This window comes from Petaurus breviceps, unplaced genomic scaffold (assembly GCF_028583685.1).
Source record: "Petaurus breviceps papuanus isolate PSGF00001 unplaced genomic scaffold, PetGlider_PUasm1.0 98, whole genome shotgun sequence".
In the NCBI taxonomy this organism is placed as follows: domain Eukaryota; kingdom Metazoa; phylum Chordata; class Mammalia; order Diprotodontia; family Petauridae; genus Petaurus; species Petaurus breviceps.
The window spans coordinates 63109979-63129825 of NW_027187460.1; the positions used below are offsets into that span (position 1 = coordinate 63109979).

Genomic DNA, 19847 nt, shown 5'->3' on the forward strand with positions numbered 1-19847 from the left:
TTTCTTTCCAAAAAAAAAAAAATAATAAGACAGTGTCTTATTATCGGGGAAACACGGTATACTGCCTCTGGAGCTGGCACACCCTTAAGCATCACTTCATTATATATTCTCTGCTTTTTTGTTTTTCTTGTAGCTGTAGAATATAGAGCCATGTCTGACACATAGTAAACATTTCAATTCATATTGAATGATTGACTGGTTTTAGGTAGCACTACATCTATACCATACATTATCCTGGAGAAGTAAGCATATGTTGTTTTTTTTTCCTAAATTTAATTTCATTGGATTTTTGTGAAATCTGTTAAGAAGAATATCCCAACAGCCTTTTCTATTCTAGTGTTTAGAAAACATTGCTCTGAAAGAAAAAAGAAAACCTTGCTCCTAGAAAGTCCTTCTTTATCTCTAAAACCCTTACACAGTCCATTTTGTCTTGTCTTAAAAGTAGCTAAGAGATATGTTCTTCTATATATCATCATACAGACACACACACACACACACACACACACACACACACACACACACACACTCTTCCCTCACCTGTTTGGCAATTTAAATTGAGAGTTTTGCTACACTGTTCAGAAAAAAAGGCATTTGTGTTGCTAGTGGAAATTGAGTATTCACATCTGAGTTAGTTTAAAATATGGAAAGCTATCCACTAAAATCAGTATGCTCTCACCAAAGGTGTGAAGTACCAAGACTCAACCATCTGTATTGTAGATGCGAGGGCTTCTCTTAACAATGGTGTATAAGTGGATGAGGGAGCTGCAAATGAAGAAGACACTCAGAAACTGTCTTGGGGTCACCACCCAGAGCCATAGCCTAGTTAGCTTCATCGTGGCAAGGGCTATTTCATGAGTTAATGGACAAAGGAGACACCTTGGGACTATGATAGATCAATGTGAGTCATCATTGCTACCAAATGTAACCTGCTGTTGGCCAAGTTACACTCAAATGAAGGTCACAAAAAAAGAGAAGTGACCATAAAGTAATATGATTGACCATCAACAAAAACAAACAGATAAAATGATTACAAGAATAAGAGGAAGTATTCTAGTACCTTCTGTAGCTCCTCTATGGAGAATATGTAGAAAACCGTAGGTAAGAATCACCTTAGAAATTATGTAGGTGGATTTCAAACTATAATGGTAGCCAAGATCAAAGGGACAGGCACTCGAGACCTTTGATTATGTTGGTATAGGGAATGCTTACATGAGGAAATGCTCTTTCCTACGTAGGCTGGAACTTTCTCTGAAATCTAGTCTTAGAGAGTTGCTTAGGGCACTGAGAAGTTAACTCACTTGCCAGGGTAACACAGTACATGTCAGAGGTGGTACTTGAACCCATGCCTTCTTGCCTTTGAGGCCAGCTCTTTATCCACTAAGCCATCCACATCAAGATTGTGCATATATCAAAATATAGTAGAAATGATACAAATAAATGTTTATTATCCCTTTCAAAGCAGTTATTACTTTTGGAAGCTGTGATATATTCTTCAGATAACAGATTGTTCAAGATGGATTGGACCTAAAGAGATTATTTAGTCCAATTTCCACATTTTACAAATCAGGAAACTAGGGACCAGGGTAGTTGTACTGTGAGATGTTAAGGAGTATTTAGGAAGTATGGGGGGAAGATTTAAACCTAGGTCTTAAGATTCTAAGTGCAGTGCTTCTCCTCCATGGCATTTTACACTTAAATCCTCTCCAGGCACTTTGCAGTCCAGTAGCACTGGTCTCCTAGCTGCTCCTTGCACACAGACTCTGCCTCCTGTCTCCTTGCATTTTCCCTGACTGTCCTCCATACGTGGAATGTTCTCCTTCCTCATCTCTTCCTCCTGAGTTCCCCAGGTCTCAACTAAAATCAGGTCTTTTCTGGTTTCTTCTAATAATAGTGCCTTCCATCTGTTTATTACCTACCATTTACCCTAAACATATTTTGTTTGTACATAGGTATGTGCACGGTGTCTCCTTTTTGGACTATGAGATCCCTGAAAGAAATGGATTTTCTGCCTTTCTTTGTACCCATAGCACTTAGCACAGTGTATGGTACAGAGTAGGTGATTAATAGATGCTTCTTGCCTTGATTTGACTTACACCATAGTGTAGCTTTTGCTTATATTTGATGTCAGGACATCTTCCTTTTTTGAGATTTAAAAACATTTTTGAAATAAATCCAAAAATGATTTGAAGCCAAGTTTGGTGAATAAAATGAGTGATAAAATTGGGGAATATTACTTTTAGTAAAAGGAATTGAATGGGTGTTACTATACAGTAATGCAGAATAAATTTCTTGAGTGGCTTATAAACTGTTACTGAGGTTACAAAATGTCTTAAGCAATGGCAGTATAGTTGGAATGAGAATACAGTCTACCAAGGAGAAGACAACATTGATACAGATGAATAAATACACTCATTTAATTTTTATTAAATACCTACTATGGGCACGCTTTTGTGCTAGGCATTAGGGAAGACAGAAAAATTAGATGAGACACTCTTTTAGAGTATATAATCTTGGGGGAATCAAATATGCATAAATATCTATAATACAAAACAATACATGATGAACACACAAGGAAAGCACAAAGTATTACAAAGTTATGGGAAAAAGTGAGTGTAAAACTGAAATAATTTTCTTCTCCTCAAAACTTTCATCAATATCTTCCTTTCTTCTGCTGGACACCATAATTCTTTCAGTGATCCAGGCTCAAAATCTTGGAATTATGTTTGACTCTTACCTCTTTCCTTATCCTCCATACCATATCAGCTGCTAACTCCTACTGAATTAAACTTAGACAATGTCTCTAGCATCTCTCTTTCTCTGTCTCTCTCACTCTCTCTCTCTCTTTCTGTCTCTGTCTCTCTCTCACTTGGACTATCACAAACTGTTATTCCTGACTCTAGCCTTTCTTTTCTCGACTTAATATATTCTATAGCTGCCAAAATAATATTACAAATACCTAGGACTGGCCATGTCACTCCCCTACTTAAAATACTTCAACACATCCCCAATGCCTACAAGATAAAATATAAAAGCCATTGCTTATCATTTAAGGCCCTCTACAATCTGACCCCAATTTACCTTTCCAGCCATTTCACATTACTCCCTTTAGGAATTTCATGTTCTAGACATGCTGGTCTTGCTAGCTGTTCTCTCATCTTGTTCTGACATTGTTTACTGTAATGGGTCATCCACCCCTATTCCTGGCATATACTACTGCATTCCCAAGTACCAAAATCCTTATTTTCCTTCAAGGCCCCAATTAGGTGCTGCCTTCTTCATGAATCCTTCCCCTATTTCCCTGCCTGAAAGTTTTTTTCCCCTTAATTTTCATGAAGCCCTTTTTTGGGTCTCTTTCTTTGTTTTCCTTAAATTCCAAGTTTTGAATATGTGGTTTGTTCTACTTCAGATATTAAGTAGTGAGTTTCTTGGGGGCAGAGAGGTGTTATCTTTGCATAATACCTTGCTTGTAGCAGGCATTTAAATAAATATTTGCTGAATTGTCAAGATACTCACAGACATATACATAGCAATGTAAAAACCTCAGGATGTGGGTTAACTTGGGAATACCATATTCTCCCCTCAATTCCACATTTACCCTTTAGGCTGCATTTTGTCATTCCCTTCTTTCACCTTTCAAGGATGCTCTAGATTAGAGTTTCTTAGAATGAGTATCACAATAAGATATCATCTGCCATGGTTGCTACCCCAAGCTTGGGAATCTTTCAGTGTTGGGTCACTACATAAGCTCTCTCTTGACCCTCTCACTACTCTCCCTGTCCCATTCCTTCTCCTCTCCCCTGTCCTGGCATGTCATAAGAGGTTCTGACAACTGTCATTTTGGGTCAAGTGAATCTGTGTGCATTAAACAATGGGTTTGGGAACACTGTTTGGATCTGTGATTTCATTAGAGTGGAGAACCTCTATTGTGGTGAATCTTATCGATAAATATCAATAACTTCTGTAATTTACAATCAAAAGACATAGGTTCAAATCTTGATTATGTCACTTGTTGATTACATGATTTTAGGCAAACCTAACCACACTGGGCCTCATTTTCCTCATGTATAAAATGAAGGGGCTAGACAAGATGACCTCAAAGGTACCTTCTAATTCTAACTCTGTAAACCTATGATCCTGTGGCATCTTACAATGAATAAATTTAAATCAATCATTGCAATATTCTGAAGGCTATTTCCTTTTTGGTCTGATCTATAATTGTTGAAGGAAAGTTTTCCCTGCTCTGTGGAAAGGAATTTCAGTAAACATATGAAATGGGTGATATTTTGAGAGGACACATTGAATATAATGGACATGTAAAATGATCACTGAACAATATGGGGAAGAACAGTTTGATTTATAAAATTAGGTTGAAATTATGCTATATAAAACTGTAAATGCTATTCTGCTAAGTGACATGTCATTGAGAAATAGAAAGAGAGTGAAAAGGATGCAAAGAAGAAAACAAGGCAAAATGCATTGAGAGATTTGAAGAGGGCTGATTAGTTTAATGGGGGGTACAATGAAAGAAAAATGTAGAGAGAGAAGAGAAATGTCAGCCCTAAATGGAATGGGAAAAGTAGGATAAACTGAGGGTGGGAAAAAGGGGGGAAATACTCATGTTAATTAGATGAACTAGGAGGCTAGTGAGATAACCAAGCTTTTCTGATGATGTGAACCAAGATGGAAATAGTGGAAATGGTGACCAAATCTTAAAATATCAGAGGTGAGTGAAACTTTGAATGTAATTTAATCTAGCCCAGGGTGGGGAAGCTGAGGCCTTAAGGCCACATGTGGCCCTCTAGGTCTAAAAGTGCAGCCCTTTGACTGAATCCAAACTTCACAGAACAAATTCCCTTAAAAAAAGAATTTGTTCTGTCAAACTTGGACTCAGTCAGAGGGCTGCACTTGAGGACCTAGAGGGCCGCATGTAGCCTCAAGGCTGCAGGTTCCCCACCCCTGATCTAGCCCATTCTGAGCAGGAATTCCCTCTACAAAATCCCCAATGAGTGCTCATCCAATATTCTTTTGCAGATTTCTAAGACTGAAAAACTCTCTTCCCCCTGAAACAAATGTTATACTTTCAGATGAAGTCACTATAAGTTATTTAATTGTTTTACTTTGTTACAAGAGACCTATCACAAATTCCTATCTTGTGTCAAAGTTCAACTCAGGTGTCATATTTTTTATGAAAGCTACTCTGAATCATTCAAACAGAATCTTCTTAGATTAACTTACATTAATTTGTGTACATGTTGTATAACTTGTCATCTCTCCAGTGGAATGTTAGCTCCTTGAAGGGACTATCTGGTTTTATCTTTGCATCCTTAACACCCAGAACAGTAGATTTACAATAAATATTTGTTGAAATTGCCAAATTGAATTCAAAGTTAAGGACTGGGCTTTGGAGAAGGCAGATAAGAAAGGAGATGTTAAAAGTTAGCAAAACAAAGAAGAAATGACTAGAAAGGTAGGAGGAGGAGGTTTATTAATTTTTTTTCCCACTTACCATACCATACCCACAACCCTCCTGCTCCACTTGATCAAAAAGTCCCCAATATCTTCATGCCAAGAAAGAGAGACAGTCTCCTGTTGAACTGGACTTTAAGAAACAGTACCTAGATATACTTGACCATTTTCTTCACTGCTACTTCACAAGTGACTTGTAGACAATATAAAATATCATTGTGCTTACTGTTTATGATTTATGAAAAAGCATTTGATCTGGAAGAGCATCACGTCATATTAAAAACTTTTCCAAAAGAGGTGTCTTTCATTCATGCATCAAAAATCATTATGAATCCTTGAAAGTGATAGCAACAGAAGTAACCCTATTAAACAATGCTCTAATCATAAATATCAGGGGAAGTATAAAAAGGGAGAAAGTATGCTTGCCAAAGGTGTTTGCCACTGTGATAGAGAAGATCCAGTAGAGAGTCAAGTTTCTTTGTGGACAAGGAGGTCCTCTGAGATGTTCGTATTTAAAGATGACATTGCCATTGCTACATTGGCCTAGAACATTACAGAGTCTCCTAGCAGAGATCCCCAACTATTCAAAAATGTGAGATTGTCTGCAGAAAGGAAAAACCAAGTCTATGAAAAAAAAGTAAAATACTGAGATTAGGATATGCAGTTAGACAGATGATCTCTAGAACTTGCCTGTCAGTAAGTACTATTTAGAACAGACAGTATAGATGGATGAGTGGGTCCTGCAGTTGAATATGAGAAGAGAAGATCGTATTCTATTTAGGAAATTGCAAAGCTCCATTATTGACTCCTAAAATTCCCATGGAATTTCCCATGGAAACAAAGTCCTATTTTTAAAAATATCAACAATTTTCTGGTATTGTTATTATGACAATGAAACATGAAATACGATACTCTTCAAGTAAAAAAAATATCATATCATATAGAGGAAAAGGGTGAGGAACATGGAGAGTTTAAGCAGGATGTAACACACAACCAATAAGGAACCTCAAGGAAAAACAAGAATAAAAGATATCATTAATGAAATGTAAGATAGATAGGAAGAATGGGCTATTCACATGTTGATGCTGCAAGCCACATCATTGGTAGGAGCTCCTAAATTGGTGAGATCATAGATCCATTGGTGTATAAAGTGAGAAATATTAATTATCATGAACAAAGCTGTAACTAGGGTAAATAAATATTCTTTCATCTGGGCAAAAGCAGTTAAAGAGGATGGTGGTGGTGGCAGCAAAGAGGAGAATCTAACCAGAGGGGAAACCAAAAGCTGGGGCAGTGATCTAGACAACGCTGGGAAAAGAGTTCCTGGAGATGGACATCACAGTGACAGAACCTTGGGCATAGTGAACTAGGGAAAGGAAAGGGAAGAGCTCTGCAATGCACTGAAGACTAGAGTAAGAATGGGATTCATTCTTAGGGACAGCAATCTCTAGACTCCTGCAGGGAAACATGATGCTGGTATAAAGCTCCAACTGCACGACCCTTGTTATAATTCTGATCATTCATTTTAAACTATTAATTTAATTTAAATTAATTTAAAATTAATTTAAAATCATCCCTATAACCTCTCAGAAATTCTACTTTACAATTAGCAAGCTATTGAGAAATATTTCCCAATGTCTTTATTCTCTCTGAAATAATAGTAGGTAAAATGTATCTATATAGCTCAAAGTATGTTTGCTTAAAAAAAAAACAGAATTACCTACAAATCCATGCAATTATGTTTCTGGAAATGTTAGTGTATTCATGTAAAAATGTGTTTGAATTGTATGCAACTATATTTGGTAATACTTTTAAGTATTAAGTATACTTTAATTGCAATAAGAGTTTAAATTTATTTTTCTAATTAGACATTTTGTTTTGTGTTAGTAATGTTCATGGTACTTTTGCCACACACCATTTTAAAGTCTCAAAATTGGGAAAATTGGCCATAAAATGAATGGAAAAGTATAAAAATAGTAAATAAACTATAAGTAATAAGGGAGAAAAAACCATATTTATAAGATTATAATAATTAAAAGTGAAATTAAGTAAAGGAAAAAGGAGAAAAGTAAAAAGTCAGCATAAAGTTGGACTGAAATTAGAAACGTTAAAGAACATGCAAGTAAAAATACTAATCAATAGGAGCACAGTTCCAGAGTAAGAAGCTGTATTGGAAGCTATCTAGTCCAATTTCCTCATTTTACACATGAGGAAACTGAGTGAAATAACAAAAGTCAAGTTTATAAGACAAATTATATTCCTAGCACTTAGCATTGTTATCAGCACAGACGAGATATTTAATAAATGCCTACTGATTGACTTGTTTATTGATCAGATAACTTGCCCATATACACACAGGTAGTAAGGGTAGAGTTGGAATTTGAACCCAAATCCTCTGAGGTTCTACAGTTTTTCCCACTGTCCCACATTGCCTAGCTGCACCTATGCTGGAAAAGTAACACTGACAATGAAAACAGTACTTTCAGAGAATATAAAAAGGAGTTGGTTCCCTAAGTTAGGTCAGTAGGCACCACATAAATACTAAACTAAAAGGATTGTGAAATTGAGCTCCCCAATTTGTATATCTGTAAGCCCATTACTTAAGTTAAATATTTAATAGAAGTTCAAACAATAAGTTGTAGGAATAGTCTATAAAAAGCTGTTATGCATCCTAAATAAATGAAAATTATAGAATAAATGACTTAGGCATTTAGCCCTCCCCAAATATAGCACATTTTTAAGGTCCTCATTTCATGGCTACAGTATCAATGGTTCAAAAACTTGCTTGCAAAAGAACAATGAAAAAATTACCAGAAAGCTCAAATGCTTTTGCAAATGACCCCGAGTTAATTAGAAAAGTCTGCACCCTCACCATTCCCCTTCTCACGTGTCAGCTTTCATTAAATCAAAAAAAAAAATCTCATTTCAAAGCTAACAAACACCACGGTTAACAAAACTGTTAAAATGAGATCAAGTGGGCACATTCCTAGGTTTCTCTATGATGTCATACTGAGCAGCCTACAGCTGAACTTGTAAGAAGTAGGAATGATTTTTCAATATAAGAAGTATCTGATCTAATGCTAATTTTCTCTCTATAGGCTAGCTGTGCTGGGAACAGGTGGCCCTGCTTTCAATTATGGAAGGCTAGCATGCCAGTGTGAGGCCTGGATTAGTTCACCTTCTCACGGGGAATTTGCCTCGGTTGGGAATGGATTTATTATGGCTTCACACATGGAATGGAGCTCATGTCAGCTGAGGGCAGTGACACATCATATGATTCAAATTAACCTGCTGTGGACTGTTCCGCAGGGCTGCGAATGGGTATTAAAATGACGACATTTTAAAAACAGCTTGAAAGAAACCAGGATTGCTGAAGTACAATGGTTCCAATTTGTTCCAACTAATCTATCACCTGCTGGAGAGAAGATTCTAGGGGGTTCTGGTAGCTGCTGTTTTTGAGGTTTCCCCCAACCACTGACCTTGCTAATGGAGACAACTGCTGCCTTTGGAAGGGTAGGAGAGTGGACTTTTAGGATGTTTTTTGATGTACAAGTTGAGGTCTGCCATTAGTTCTCATGTATTGTAAACAAGCAGTAAAAAAGATAGCAAAGTAAAGTAAAGATCTTTAACTCTATTTCCTTCCGGCTATAATGAATGGTAAGAGTAGCTTTCTTGTTATTCTGTTTAGGTAAAACCAATCCAAATGGCTAAATTCAAAAGTCGCCACATTTACAACTTTATAAGGACATTTTAAAGTTAACAAGTATTGGCAAAGAAAATTTTGCATTTTTCTTATTTCTAAAGTGCATATGGCAAGACAATATACTTTGTCAGTGATCTAAACATTTTATAATAATGGCAGACCAATCTTTTAAGGTCTTTCTTTTAAAAAAATCATTATGCACTTAGAAATTTTTTTTAATTTTAGGCAACTGGGGTTAAGTGACCTGTCCTGGGATACATGTTAGTGCCTAAGGCCAGATGTGAATTCAGGTTCTCCTGACTCTAGCACTGGTGCTCGCTTTATCCATGCACCAGCCAGCTGACTCTATGTAGTTGTTTTTAAAGGACAACTGTATAGACTGGTGCTATAACTTTCAATGTTAATTACCTTTGCTCTTCAAACTCAAGAGAAGGCAAAACAATTTTTAGTGGTTTATTATGATACACTCATTCATTTATTGAATGTCAACACTTAAAAATAGCTTAATAACAATAGCATTAAGGATTGCAAAGTGTTTTATATATGTTGACTTATGATTCTTATAATAATGTGGTGGTGTAAGTGCTATTATTATTATTCCTATTATACAGTTGAAGAAATGGGCAAAGAGAGGTTAAGTGACTTGCTCAGGGTTACATAGCTAGTGGCAGTATTAGAACTCAAGTCTTCCTTACCCAAGTTTCACCAAGTTGTCAAATAATTTCCAAAAAGCATGTTCTATAGTAGATATTAAAAATCATTAATTATAAATAAAAACAGACTTTAATTCTGTCTTCCTGGGAGTGTTTGTGGTGGTGGTGTCAGTGCTGTTAAAGTTAAAATCTATCCCCACAGTTACTCCTCCTAGCATAACCTAAAATCTGGGTGAAATATCACACTTCTTTAGTTGCCAAAAATGTACAAAATAGACAATTCATGTGGCAAGAAATGTGCTAATATATCTTGTTGTTCCATTTAATTAGTGGTTTTCCAGTATTGCAACTTGCCTTAGCCTTTTGATCTCTTAAGTTAATAGAGAAGGACAACCTGTTTTCCTTTGTGGTGGGAGAATAAAATGATTCTGTGGGACAACATCTACTTATCTCCTTTAGCTGACAAATTGCTAACAATAAGAAAGTTTTTGTCTAAGAAAATTCAAGAGCTTTCTAAACTTCTTGCTTCTGGGTGTACATCCCACATTGCACACAACTGATACACCTTTTAAATAACTTATTTAAGGATAAAAAACCAACTTGGTTTAAAACATCTGAACTTTAAATAATAAACGCCATTCACTAAATGCCATATTTGATAACAAAAAATTTGTAGAAAAAGTCATGCCTCCTTGTACCACTCAAGATGCCACATCCTATATGGTCCCTACCTTCGTGGGGCTTTCTCGAATTACCTTGTATTTATCCATGTATATGTTTTATCCTCCAAACAGAATGTATCCTTCTTAAAGTCAAGTACTTTGTGGTTTTTGTCTGTGTATCCTTACTGGCTAGTTGAGTTTGGACACACAGTAGACTTTAAATGACTACGTAGAGGATTGAATAGTCAAACATAGTCACAGCAATATGATCTCAGATGATTTAACAAAAATCTTACTGCTGACTATGTGTACCTAGCACCACATATAGGTTCAGAACTAAGATTTTTCTTTCATTCAAAACGATGCAATTACTCTACAAGCTGAGTATGCAACTTTATCTATGCCTATTAAAGTCACTGATAAAAATATCCCCATATTATGCCATGAGAGATCTCCCTTGAGGGTAATGTTGCTTAATTAAACAATACTTCTTGAGTAAAATTTTTCAAACAGTTATGAATACACTTGATTTTACTAAAATCTAGTCCACATTTCTCTATTTTGTCCACAAGATATCATGGGAGATTCTGTCAAGTATCTTGTTGAAACACAAATCCATTACTGCCCCCACCCCCCACCCAGTCTTCTAATACTCTGTGGAGTAGAGAGCATACAGAATACTGTACTTAGAAATATCTGGATCTAAAGCCTACCTAACAGCTCTGTGACACTGGACAAGTTACTAGATCTCTCTCTGCGCCTCAGTTTTCCTCATCTGTAAAATGAGGAAGTTGGATGTGATGACCTTTAAGGTCCCATTCAGCTCTAAATCCATGATTCTATGATCCTATAAAACTGTCCAAAAAGTCTAATGAGGGGCTGGGATCAGTCAGTGACAGCCCATTCTTTACGTGTAGGCATAGCATGCTCTGCCTAACGTAACCCCCATGTGGACTTGGGAGCACATGTGTTGTTGATGGTCTGCTTACTATGAGAAGAAATCTTTCAGTTGTCTGCTGAGTCAGAACTGAGAATGCCTTTTTAAAAACGGGTATTAACTTTGGGTCTCTTTCCAACCTGGAGCAGTTCTAGTGAGGAGTGCTGCGATCCTTTGTGTAAGGAGATTATAAGACTTTACCTCTTCATCAGGGTTACTACCATGTGGCGGTTGAGCTCATGGCTTTTATTTCTGTTGTGTTTGTTCTTTCTACCTTATAAACTTTAAAAAGGTCACATGGATAGATAATTTTCAAAGTAAGATATTCAAGATATCAATATCCATATTTTAAAAAATGCTCCAAACTAATAATTAGAGAAATGCAAATTAATGAAACTGAGTTTTACCTTACACTAAGTACAATTGGTGGGCAGCTAGGTGGCACAGTGGTTAGAGTGCCAGGCCTGGAGTCAGGAAGACTCATCTTTGTGAGTTTAAATCTCTCCTTACTAGCTGTGTGAACCTGGGCAAGTCACTTAAACCTGTTTGCCTCAGTTTCTCCATCTGTAAAATGAGCTGAAGAAGGAAATAGTAAATCACAACCAGTATCTTTGCCAAGAAAACCCCAAATGAGGTTATGAATATTCAAACATGACTGAAAAATGCCTGAAAAATAAGATTGGCAAAGGTGACAAAAAGAAAAATGGTAGATGTTGGAGGGGCAGTGAGAAAACAGGCATATTAAAGCACTGCTGGTGAGGCTGTGATTTAGTACAGTTATTCTGAAAAAACAATATGGAACTCTGCTCCTAAAGTCATTAAGCAGTGTATACATTTGACCCAATGATACCTTTAATCATACCCCAAAAAGATTGAAGAAAGAGGGGAAAAGGATCCATATGAACATTAATATTTAAAGCGGCTCTTTTTTATGGTGGAAAAGAACTGGAAACTAAGGGGGTACCTATCAACCAGAGAATGGCTGAACAAATTATGGCATATAAATTTAATAGAATAGTACTGTCAGAAGAAATAATGAAAGGCCTGGGTTTAGAAAAACCTAGGATGATTTACATGAACAAAAGATGTAGACTGAAGTAATCAGAAGTAGAAATTTATATAATAACATTGTGAAGACAGACAACTTTGAAAGAAAGATCTCTGGATCATGACTAATCATGATTTTAGAGAACTAATGATACTATTAAGCTCTCCTGATAGAGAGAAAAATGCAGAATGATACAAACCTTCTTTGAGCAAGGACAATGTGAGAATTTGTTTTGCTTGACTATGCATGTTTGTTACAAAGTTTAGGGTTTTGTTTTTTAATGTGAGACAGGTGAGAAGAAAAGGAAATAATGCTTGTTAATTTAAAAAAAATAAAGTGAAATGAAAAAGAGAGATTGAGAGATTGTTAGAAGTTTGGGAACTAGAGTACATGTCAGATTCTGTGGACAAAAGAGAGAGGCAGTAACTTCCACTATAAAATGGTTAGGAGTGAAAATGGTGGGGCAAATACTATGTTAGAAATTGCTTTCAGTTTGAGCCTACTTTCCCCAGGGACCAAGGTGTTATAACGGAGAATGTATCTTTGAGTGTTTAGGGGAAATGTTTGTACTTCTGTTCTTGCTATATCTGGTAAATATTCTTCTATAAAAGTTAACTGATGTTAATTAGCTAAATGAAACTGGAGTGCTAATGACTGGCAGTTTAGAATGGGGCTTGAGTTCATAACATCAGAAAGATACCCCAACCTCTAAGGGGTATCCCTAGAAGTCTGATAGGGAGAGGCAGCTAGGCATACTCTGAGGCCTCAAATTGTTAGTATGAACATGATTTAGGATAAGGATCCTCAGAGTTTAAAAAGACTATAAAAATAAATAAAGTTAGTTCTCCCTCAATATTCTTGCCTGTTTGCTTTTTCTCCCCATATAAGGTATCTGGTTTTATCTATTCTATGAAGCATCCCATTGATATACTTGGTTATTGCTTCAAGTTAATTAGAAAGTACTCATATTTTTAGTCTATTGGCTTGACCTTGCCAAACTGACAGGTCCCTGTTTCTCTATTTTCTAGAATGGAACCACAGTCCTCTGTTGCTTTCTTGGCAATTGCTTGTTTGCAGTTCTTGTTTTCCATGGAAGTGGCTCCCTTTTGGACCAATATCCTTGATCCTCCCACACTGCAGTCATATCTAGGAGATAGGAATTTCTGAAGATCTTCTAGCTCCAGTCCCCTCCTATATCCTTTATTATTGCTTTCCCTCTTGCAAATAGGAACCATAGAGGATATGAGACCTATGAAGGTTCTAACACCAAGGTTTTATTTAGAAACATATGATTAAATTATTCTACAAGCTCCAATACTGATGGTGGTCTCCTTGCATTTCTTGTTCTATGATGAATAAAAAGAACTCCTATTTCTATGAGTTTAAATGTTTTAAAAGTTTTCTAACAGATACCAAAAGCATACTATTCAAATCTTGATGAAATGAACACCAAATTCATTTGGAGAAACAAAAAATATAGAACATCAAATAAAACATTAAAAAATGTGGGAATGAAGCAAGAATAGTACTTCTACACCTCAAACTATATTCTAAAACGGCAATCATCCAAACTATTTGGCACTGGTTAAAAAAAAAATGTAGATCAATGGACCAAGTATTTGAAGGGCTGACATGTGAAAGAGGGAATAGACATTCTCTTGGCCACAGAAGGAGGAAGTAGGAACAATGGGTGGAAGTTGCAAAGAGATAAATATAGGCTTGAAGAAAGTAAAAACTTCCTAACAGATCTCTCAAAGAAGTGGAATATGTTGCCTTGGGAGGTAATGGGTCCATCTCACTGGAAATTTTTGACTAAACGCTATGTCACCACAGTAAGCTGTGATATAGAAGTTTGTCTCTCCCCCATGTAGGTATGATGAATGGTCATTACATGGCCAAAGAGATCCTTTTAGACTTTTAAATTAATTAATTCTGTACTGCACATCAATGCTTATGACTTTAAAAACAGACATCTACATGAAAACACAATATCCTACCTGGTCCATGAAGAAAGTCTTTAATTTGTAGAACAACAAGAGAAGGTGGAATGCCACTTTTGGTATCTATTTCTCCAGCAACTGTCTGTAACCAGACCTTGGAGTAATCCAGAGCTTCTGGTAGTGTCTTCCCAGGATCTGAAGTGACAAAATCATAATCCAAACCATTAATAACATTTCAAGATTATAAATTGAGTCTTTTAAGAGATCAAGGAAACCAGCTCCAATATACTTCTTTAATATTCCAATAATTATACACAGAATGTATTTATAATATACCTGTACATTTAAACATATATGTGTATGCACACAAACACACATACATTCTAATTCTAAGACCTAGATATTGGCAACAATATTTGGCATATGTAATATAATAGGCTACGGAAGCAGCTAAGAGAATAAAGATTAGTTAAAATTTTACTTGTTTCATTTTTCATTAGAATTTATGTTATAAAAATTGCTGACTGTTAAGTGAATGCTGGAGACAGTTTTTTTTTTTAATGCCAGACCCAAATTAAAGAACGAAAAAGTAAACTTTACAGAAGCTTAAAAAAGTGGAACATACTTAAAGATGCCACAGATTATTATTGCCTAAAGAGTTATTTGATTTACTTAGGGGTTTCACTGACATTGTAATCACCTTTTATTGCTAAGCTTGTGAAATTTCTGTCAGTAGCTTTTCCTAATTAACCTAAATGATAAAAAAAAAGTCAATTCCTTAAGATCTACAATGAAAAATAAAACTTGAGGTACCCAATTTTATGTGCTTAATGCTGCATATTTTTATTTACCCTTTTGGCTATTGATTATGGAAAAATAACAGTGAGTTTACTTTTTTAATTCTTGGCAATGTTATTTTTACTGAAATAACTCTTTAAAAATGACTGCCGTATCTTGGCATACAATTTTTTTCTTTGTTTTTTTTAACCTTCTAAATATTCAGTATTCCTTTAGTTCCAAGGCTTTTTCCCTGTGTGTTTGAATGGCTTCAGAATATAAATTTTACAGAGATGCTCTTGCCATAGAGTCCATCTATTCCATTTTCATTTAATTTGAAAAGTCTTAATAAAGTATTATTTATTTTAGGTTTTATTGATTGGATTACTTTCAAGAATGGCATTTACATATTATATTCAACATATGGTCTTACACTAACATTGTCATATGTGAATTGGCATATAAATTTTACTTTGGAATTTGTATTTCTTGACCTTGTCATGTGATTCTGATGAAATCTGGCACTTATGTACACCTATGTGATTTCAAAGAAAATACTGAAACCAACTGATAGAGATGTTAGACCTATGGGTAAAGATCAAATGCTGTCAGTGCATTCCTTTTCTTTTTTTTTTTTAATATGATGCATGATTTTAAAGCAGTGAGTACATTACAAAGTAGATCTGTTACTAAGTTATGCTATTCCTAGTCTTGCTCTCAGTATGGTCTAGTATATAGGTTGTTACTAGTAAGATATGTAAACAGGCTCATGTATCTAAATGTTCTAATAATTTCACCATCATCAGCAAAGAAATTACTAGGTTAGAACAGCACTTTATAAACTATGCGTCACAACCCGATGAAAAATTTGGCAACAGCAAAAGGTTTCTGAACATGCAATGGCCAAAGACTAATTAAAAATCAAATGTGGGATGAATCTGTGGTGTTTCTGGTAGCACCTGCCTGTGTTGTGTCAGGCAACTTCACTGCAGCCTAGGTTCTGAACACAAAGCATACTCACTTTGCACTGCATAAGCCTTCAGGTCACACAACTCCAAGGACTGCAGTGAAAGCAGAAATGAGAAAAGGAGTTGCAGAGTGGAGAAAGTTTAAGAAGCCCTGGGTTAAAGCTCAGAACCTGGATCTGCACCGAGTTCTGACTCTGAAACTTCTTTACCTAATCATCGTATTTTATTATTTCATTTTAACACGACCTCTTATCCTTCCAGCTATCAATGGCTTCCCAGGTCATCGCCCTTGGACTGTTTACACTACACTAACCTCCCTTTCCTCTCTCAACTCCTTGGTGAATTAGTTCAACTCTATACTATAATCTAGTACCTTGTACTCTTTTCTTATCTCCAATTATACCTTGGCAAACCTCCACCATGGATTACTCTTCCCACCATCTGCCTCCTTTGCTCTTATTCATGTTGTTGTTGAATGAGATTGGAGGAAATCAATGAAATTGTGCTGACTTAGGAACACTATAAAATTTTATGTTACATGATCTCAACTGGGCTCTTCCTGCAGCAAGGCAATCTGTTTATTTTTATTTATCAAATTTTTTCCCATTTACCACAGCAGCTATTGCAAACCACTTCATCCCTTGTAAATCCTTCCATAGAACCCTTTCCCTTAAGCCAATGAGTGTTCCACATACTTCTTAAAAATTAGACTATTCACTAAGAGGTGCCTCTTTTCTTTTCTTCCTCATCTTTCACTGTTCTGATGTCTTCTCTCACAATCCTTTCTGTCTTTACTTCTGTCTCACACAAAGAAGTGTCCCTTTTCCTTACCAAGGCAAACTCCTTTACATGTAACATTGATCTCATTCCATTCCATCTTCTTCAATGAATTTCCCCCTTTGTCATTCCCACCCATCACTAATCTTCAGTCTCTGACTCTCTAGAGTCAGGAAGATTTGAGTTCAAATACTAGTAGCTATGTGATGCTAGGCAAATCACTTATCCTCTCTGAATGCCTTAATACACTGGAGAATGAAATGGCAAACCATTGCAGTATCTTTGCCAAGAAAACCCCATGGCCAGCATGGTCCACAGGGTCATGAAGAATCAGGTACATGTGAACAACAACTTCTTCACTCCGGGTCCAGTGTTTTATCTATTGTACCACCTCATTGTGAGCTCCTTGAAGGCAGAGACTGCTTTTGCCTTCTTTATATCCCCAATGTTTAACACAGTGCCTAGTAAGTGCTTAATAAATGCTTGCTGAATGACTAATAATGGCACTTCTGAAGATTTGTAAAATACTATACAACTCTTTTCTTATTTGAGCTATATACAGCAATCCTGTGAAGTAGGTGTTATTATTATTTTCATTTTATAGATGGAGAGACTGAGATTAAGAGAAACTTCCCATAGAAGGTGTCACTTGAGTTGAGCTTTGAAGAAAACTAGATATTCAAGGAGAGAATTTATTCCAGGGATGGAAGACAGACTGACTATTCAAAGAAACAAAGATAAGAGATGAAGTCTTATGTGGGAAGATCAGTGAGAAGGCCAGTTTGGATAGACCAAAAAATATGTGGTGATATGTATGTATGCATGTGCGTATGTATAAAGATGTATAAGTATGTAGATATGTGCATGTATATGTATACACATATATAAATACACATATACTTAAGTGACCAACAGAAGAGTTTTTATTTGAACAGAGAGGCAAAAGGGAGCCACTGAAGTTTACTGAGCAGGACAGTGACAGGTCCTAAACCTGGTCAGAAGGGTTTTAGAAAGGTGAGATTAGAAAAATGTAGAGCTATTAGTGAAGCATGAACGCCCTGGGGCCTCAGATCAACGGAGGAAATGGGATTCCTGGGCTGTTATGACTGGAAACTTCTGGATGAACAAGATGGTAGATTAACTATTCTCTGCAAAATTCTTCAAACCTCTGACCTCTAAACAAATGAATTTTGGTTATAAATATTTAAAGACAAATCCTCAAGATACAACAACAAGACAAAACAATAGGTGAGTAGGAGTCTAAAGAATTAACATGAGAACTTCAATTAAAAATATTCAGAGACCCTCATAAGAGACCCCCATACCCATCTTCACATGCAATGAACATCAGATAAATTGCAGGCTTTTGCAGAATAGTTCTTTAAGTAGGGAGTGTCATAGCTACAGTGACTGTCTGAATATCCCCATCTGGATCTTATACCTTAAGAAGCAGCAGACTTGGGTTCTCTGCCATATTAAGTGATGGAACAAAAGACTGTAGTAAGAAATGGAGAGGGGTAGGGTGGGCTGGAAATGGATCTGCACAAGCAGCTGATTTGGTATCAAGGAAATGGTGACTAGAAACCCAACTGCATTTTTGAAGTTACTCAGAACAGGGACCTAGCCAGGATAACTCCATATTTAAGAAGGCAAAAGTAGCCTTTCAGATTATCACTGGGGTCTGTGGCACCCAATAAAGAAGGAGGGACCACAGACCACAGTGATGGAAAATAAAAAGGTGGAAATATCAAAGATATCAGTAATATAAGTCCAGAGTATAATTGATCAAATCCTAAAAATCAGAATGAAAAATCAGCAATACAAATATACTGTTAATAAATGTAATGCAAAGGAATAAAAGAAGTCTTCCTGATGAGAGACAGAACATTGTACCCTTCTTTCCTCATGAAGATCATAGAATAGTATTATGGTATCTCAAAATGGCTAATAAGAGAAGTGTAACTCATTTAAAAATAGTTGGGGGGTGCGGCTAGGTGGCACAGTGAATAGAGCACCGGCCCCAGAGTCAAGAGGACCTGAGTTTAAATCCAGGCCTCAGTCACTTAACACAAATAACTAGCCATGTGACCTTAGGCAAGTCACTTAACCCCAATTGCCCTCCAAAAAGAAAAAAAAAATAGGAAGTAGAGCCATGATGGCAAAGTAGTAGAAGAAATACAATGAGCTCTCTGCCCAAACTCCTCCAAATAGAAACAGAAAAGGTACCAGACCAAATCCTGATGGAGGACTCCCCCCCCCCCCAAATCACAGTGAATCATTTGTTCAGCCCAGGTTGACATGGGGAAGACAGGAAAATTTGTGGACACAAGGGACAGAGTATGATTAGGAGCTTAGGCTCAAGTAGAGTACTTCAGTGCATAGGAGAGACTGTACACCAGGGCAAGAGGAATTCCTAGACCATGACAGGAATAGGTGCCAACTGGCAGCTTTGTTTCTCATTATCCAGTTCCAGAGCGACTAAGGAGGAGATTTGTGCTCAGGTTTGGTGTTCTGGGGTGAGGAGCAGTTGTAGGCCCTAGACAGTGTACTGAGAGATGGAGTTCAGAAGCATGCAGTAGCTGTTTGGCTTGGATCTCAGGAGCGCTAAAATTAAGTCTGAAATGAGGAATTAGGCTGGAAGAATGAGTAAACAAAAAAAGAATCCTACTACAAAAAGCTATTATTGTGATAGGGATGCCTAATGTTGAGGTTTGGGGATTAGGGGTAGTTGAGAACCCAAAATACCAGCATGACAGGTCCCGCTCAATGAATTCCACTCAAGCCTTCTCTCAGACAAAGTGAAACAAAATTTATTAAAGATTTGTCATAATGGGCAGAGTCTTAAGGAGCCTAAGTATTTGTGACACTTGTAATGACAAGCAGGCCAGAATATTCTGACACAGACTAAATCTGAGC

The 19847-nt window shown here is 36.5% G+C and overlaps 1 protein-coding gene across 8 annotated transcripts in view; it reads right to left on the bottom strand.

Annotated features, from left to right (window-relative positions):
* The window catches only part of VPS13B (vacuolar protein sorting 13 homolog B), a 1080499-nt gene that overhangs the window by 227706 nt on the left and 832946 nt on the right, over window positions 1–19847 (bottom strand). For all 8 annotated transcript variants that reach the window (XM_069081095.1, XM_069081089.1, XM_069081092.1 and 5 more), the window contains one exon: window positions 14467–14604. In XM_069081095.1, the coding sequence (XP_068937196.1) occupies window positions 14467–14604 (138 nt within the window). The remainder of the gene's footprint in view (window positions 1–14466; window positions 14605–19847) is intronic.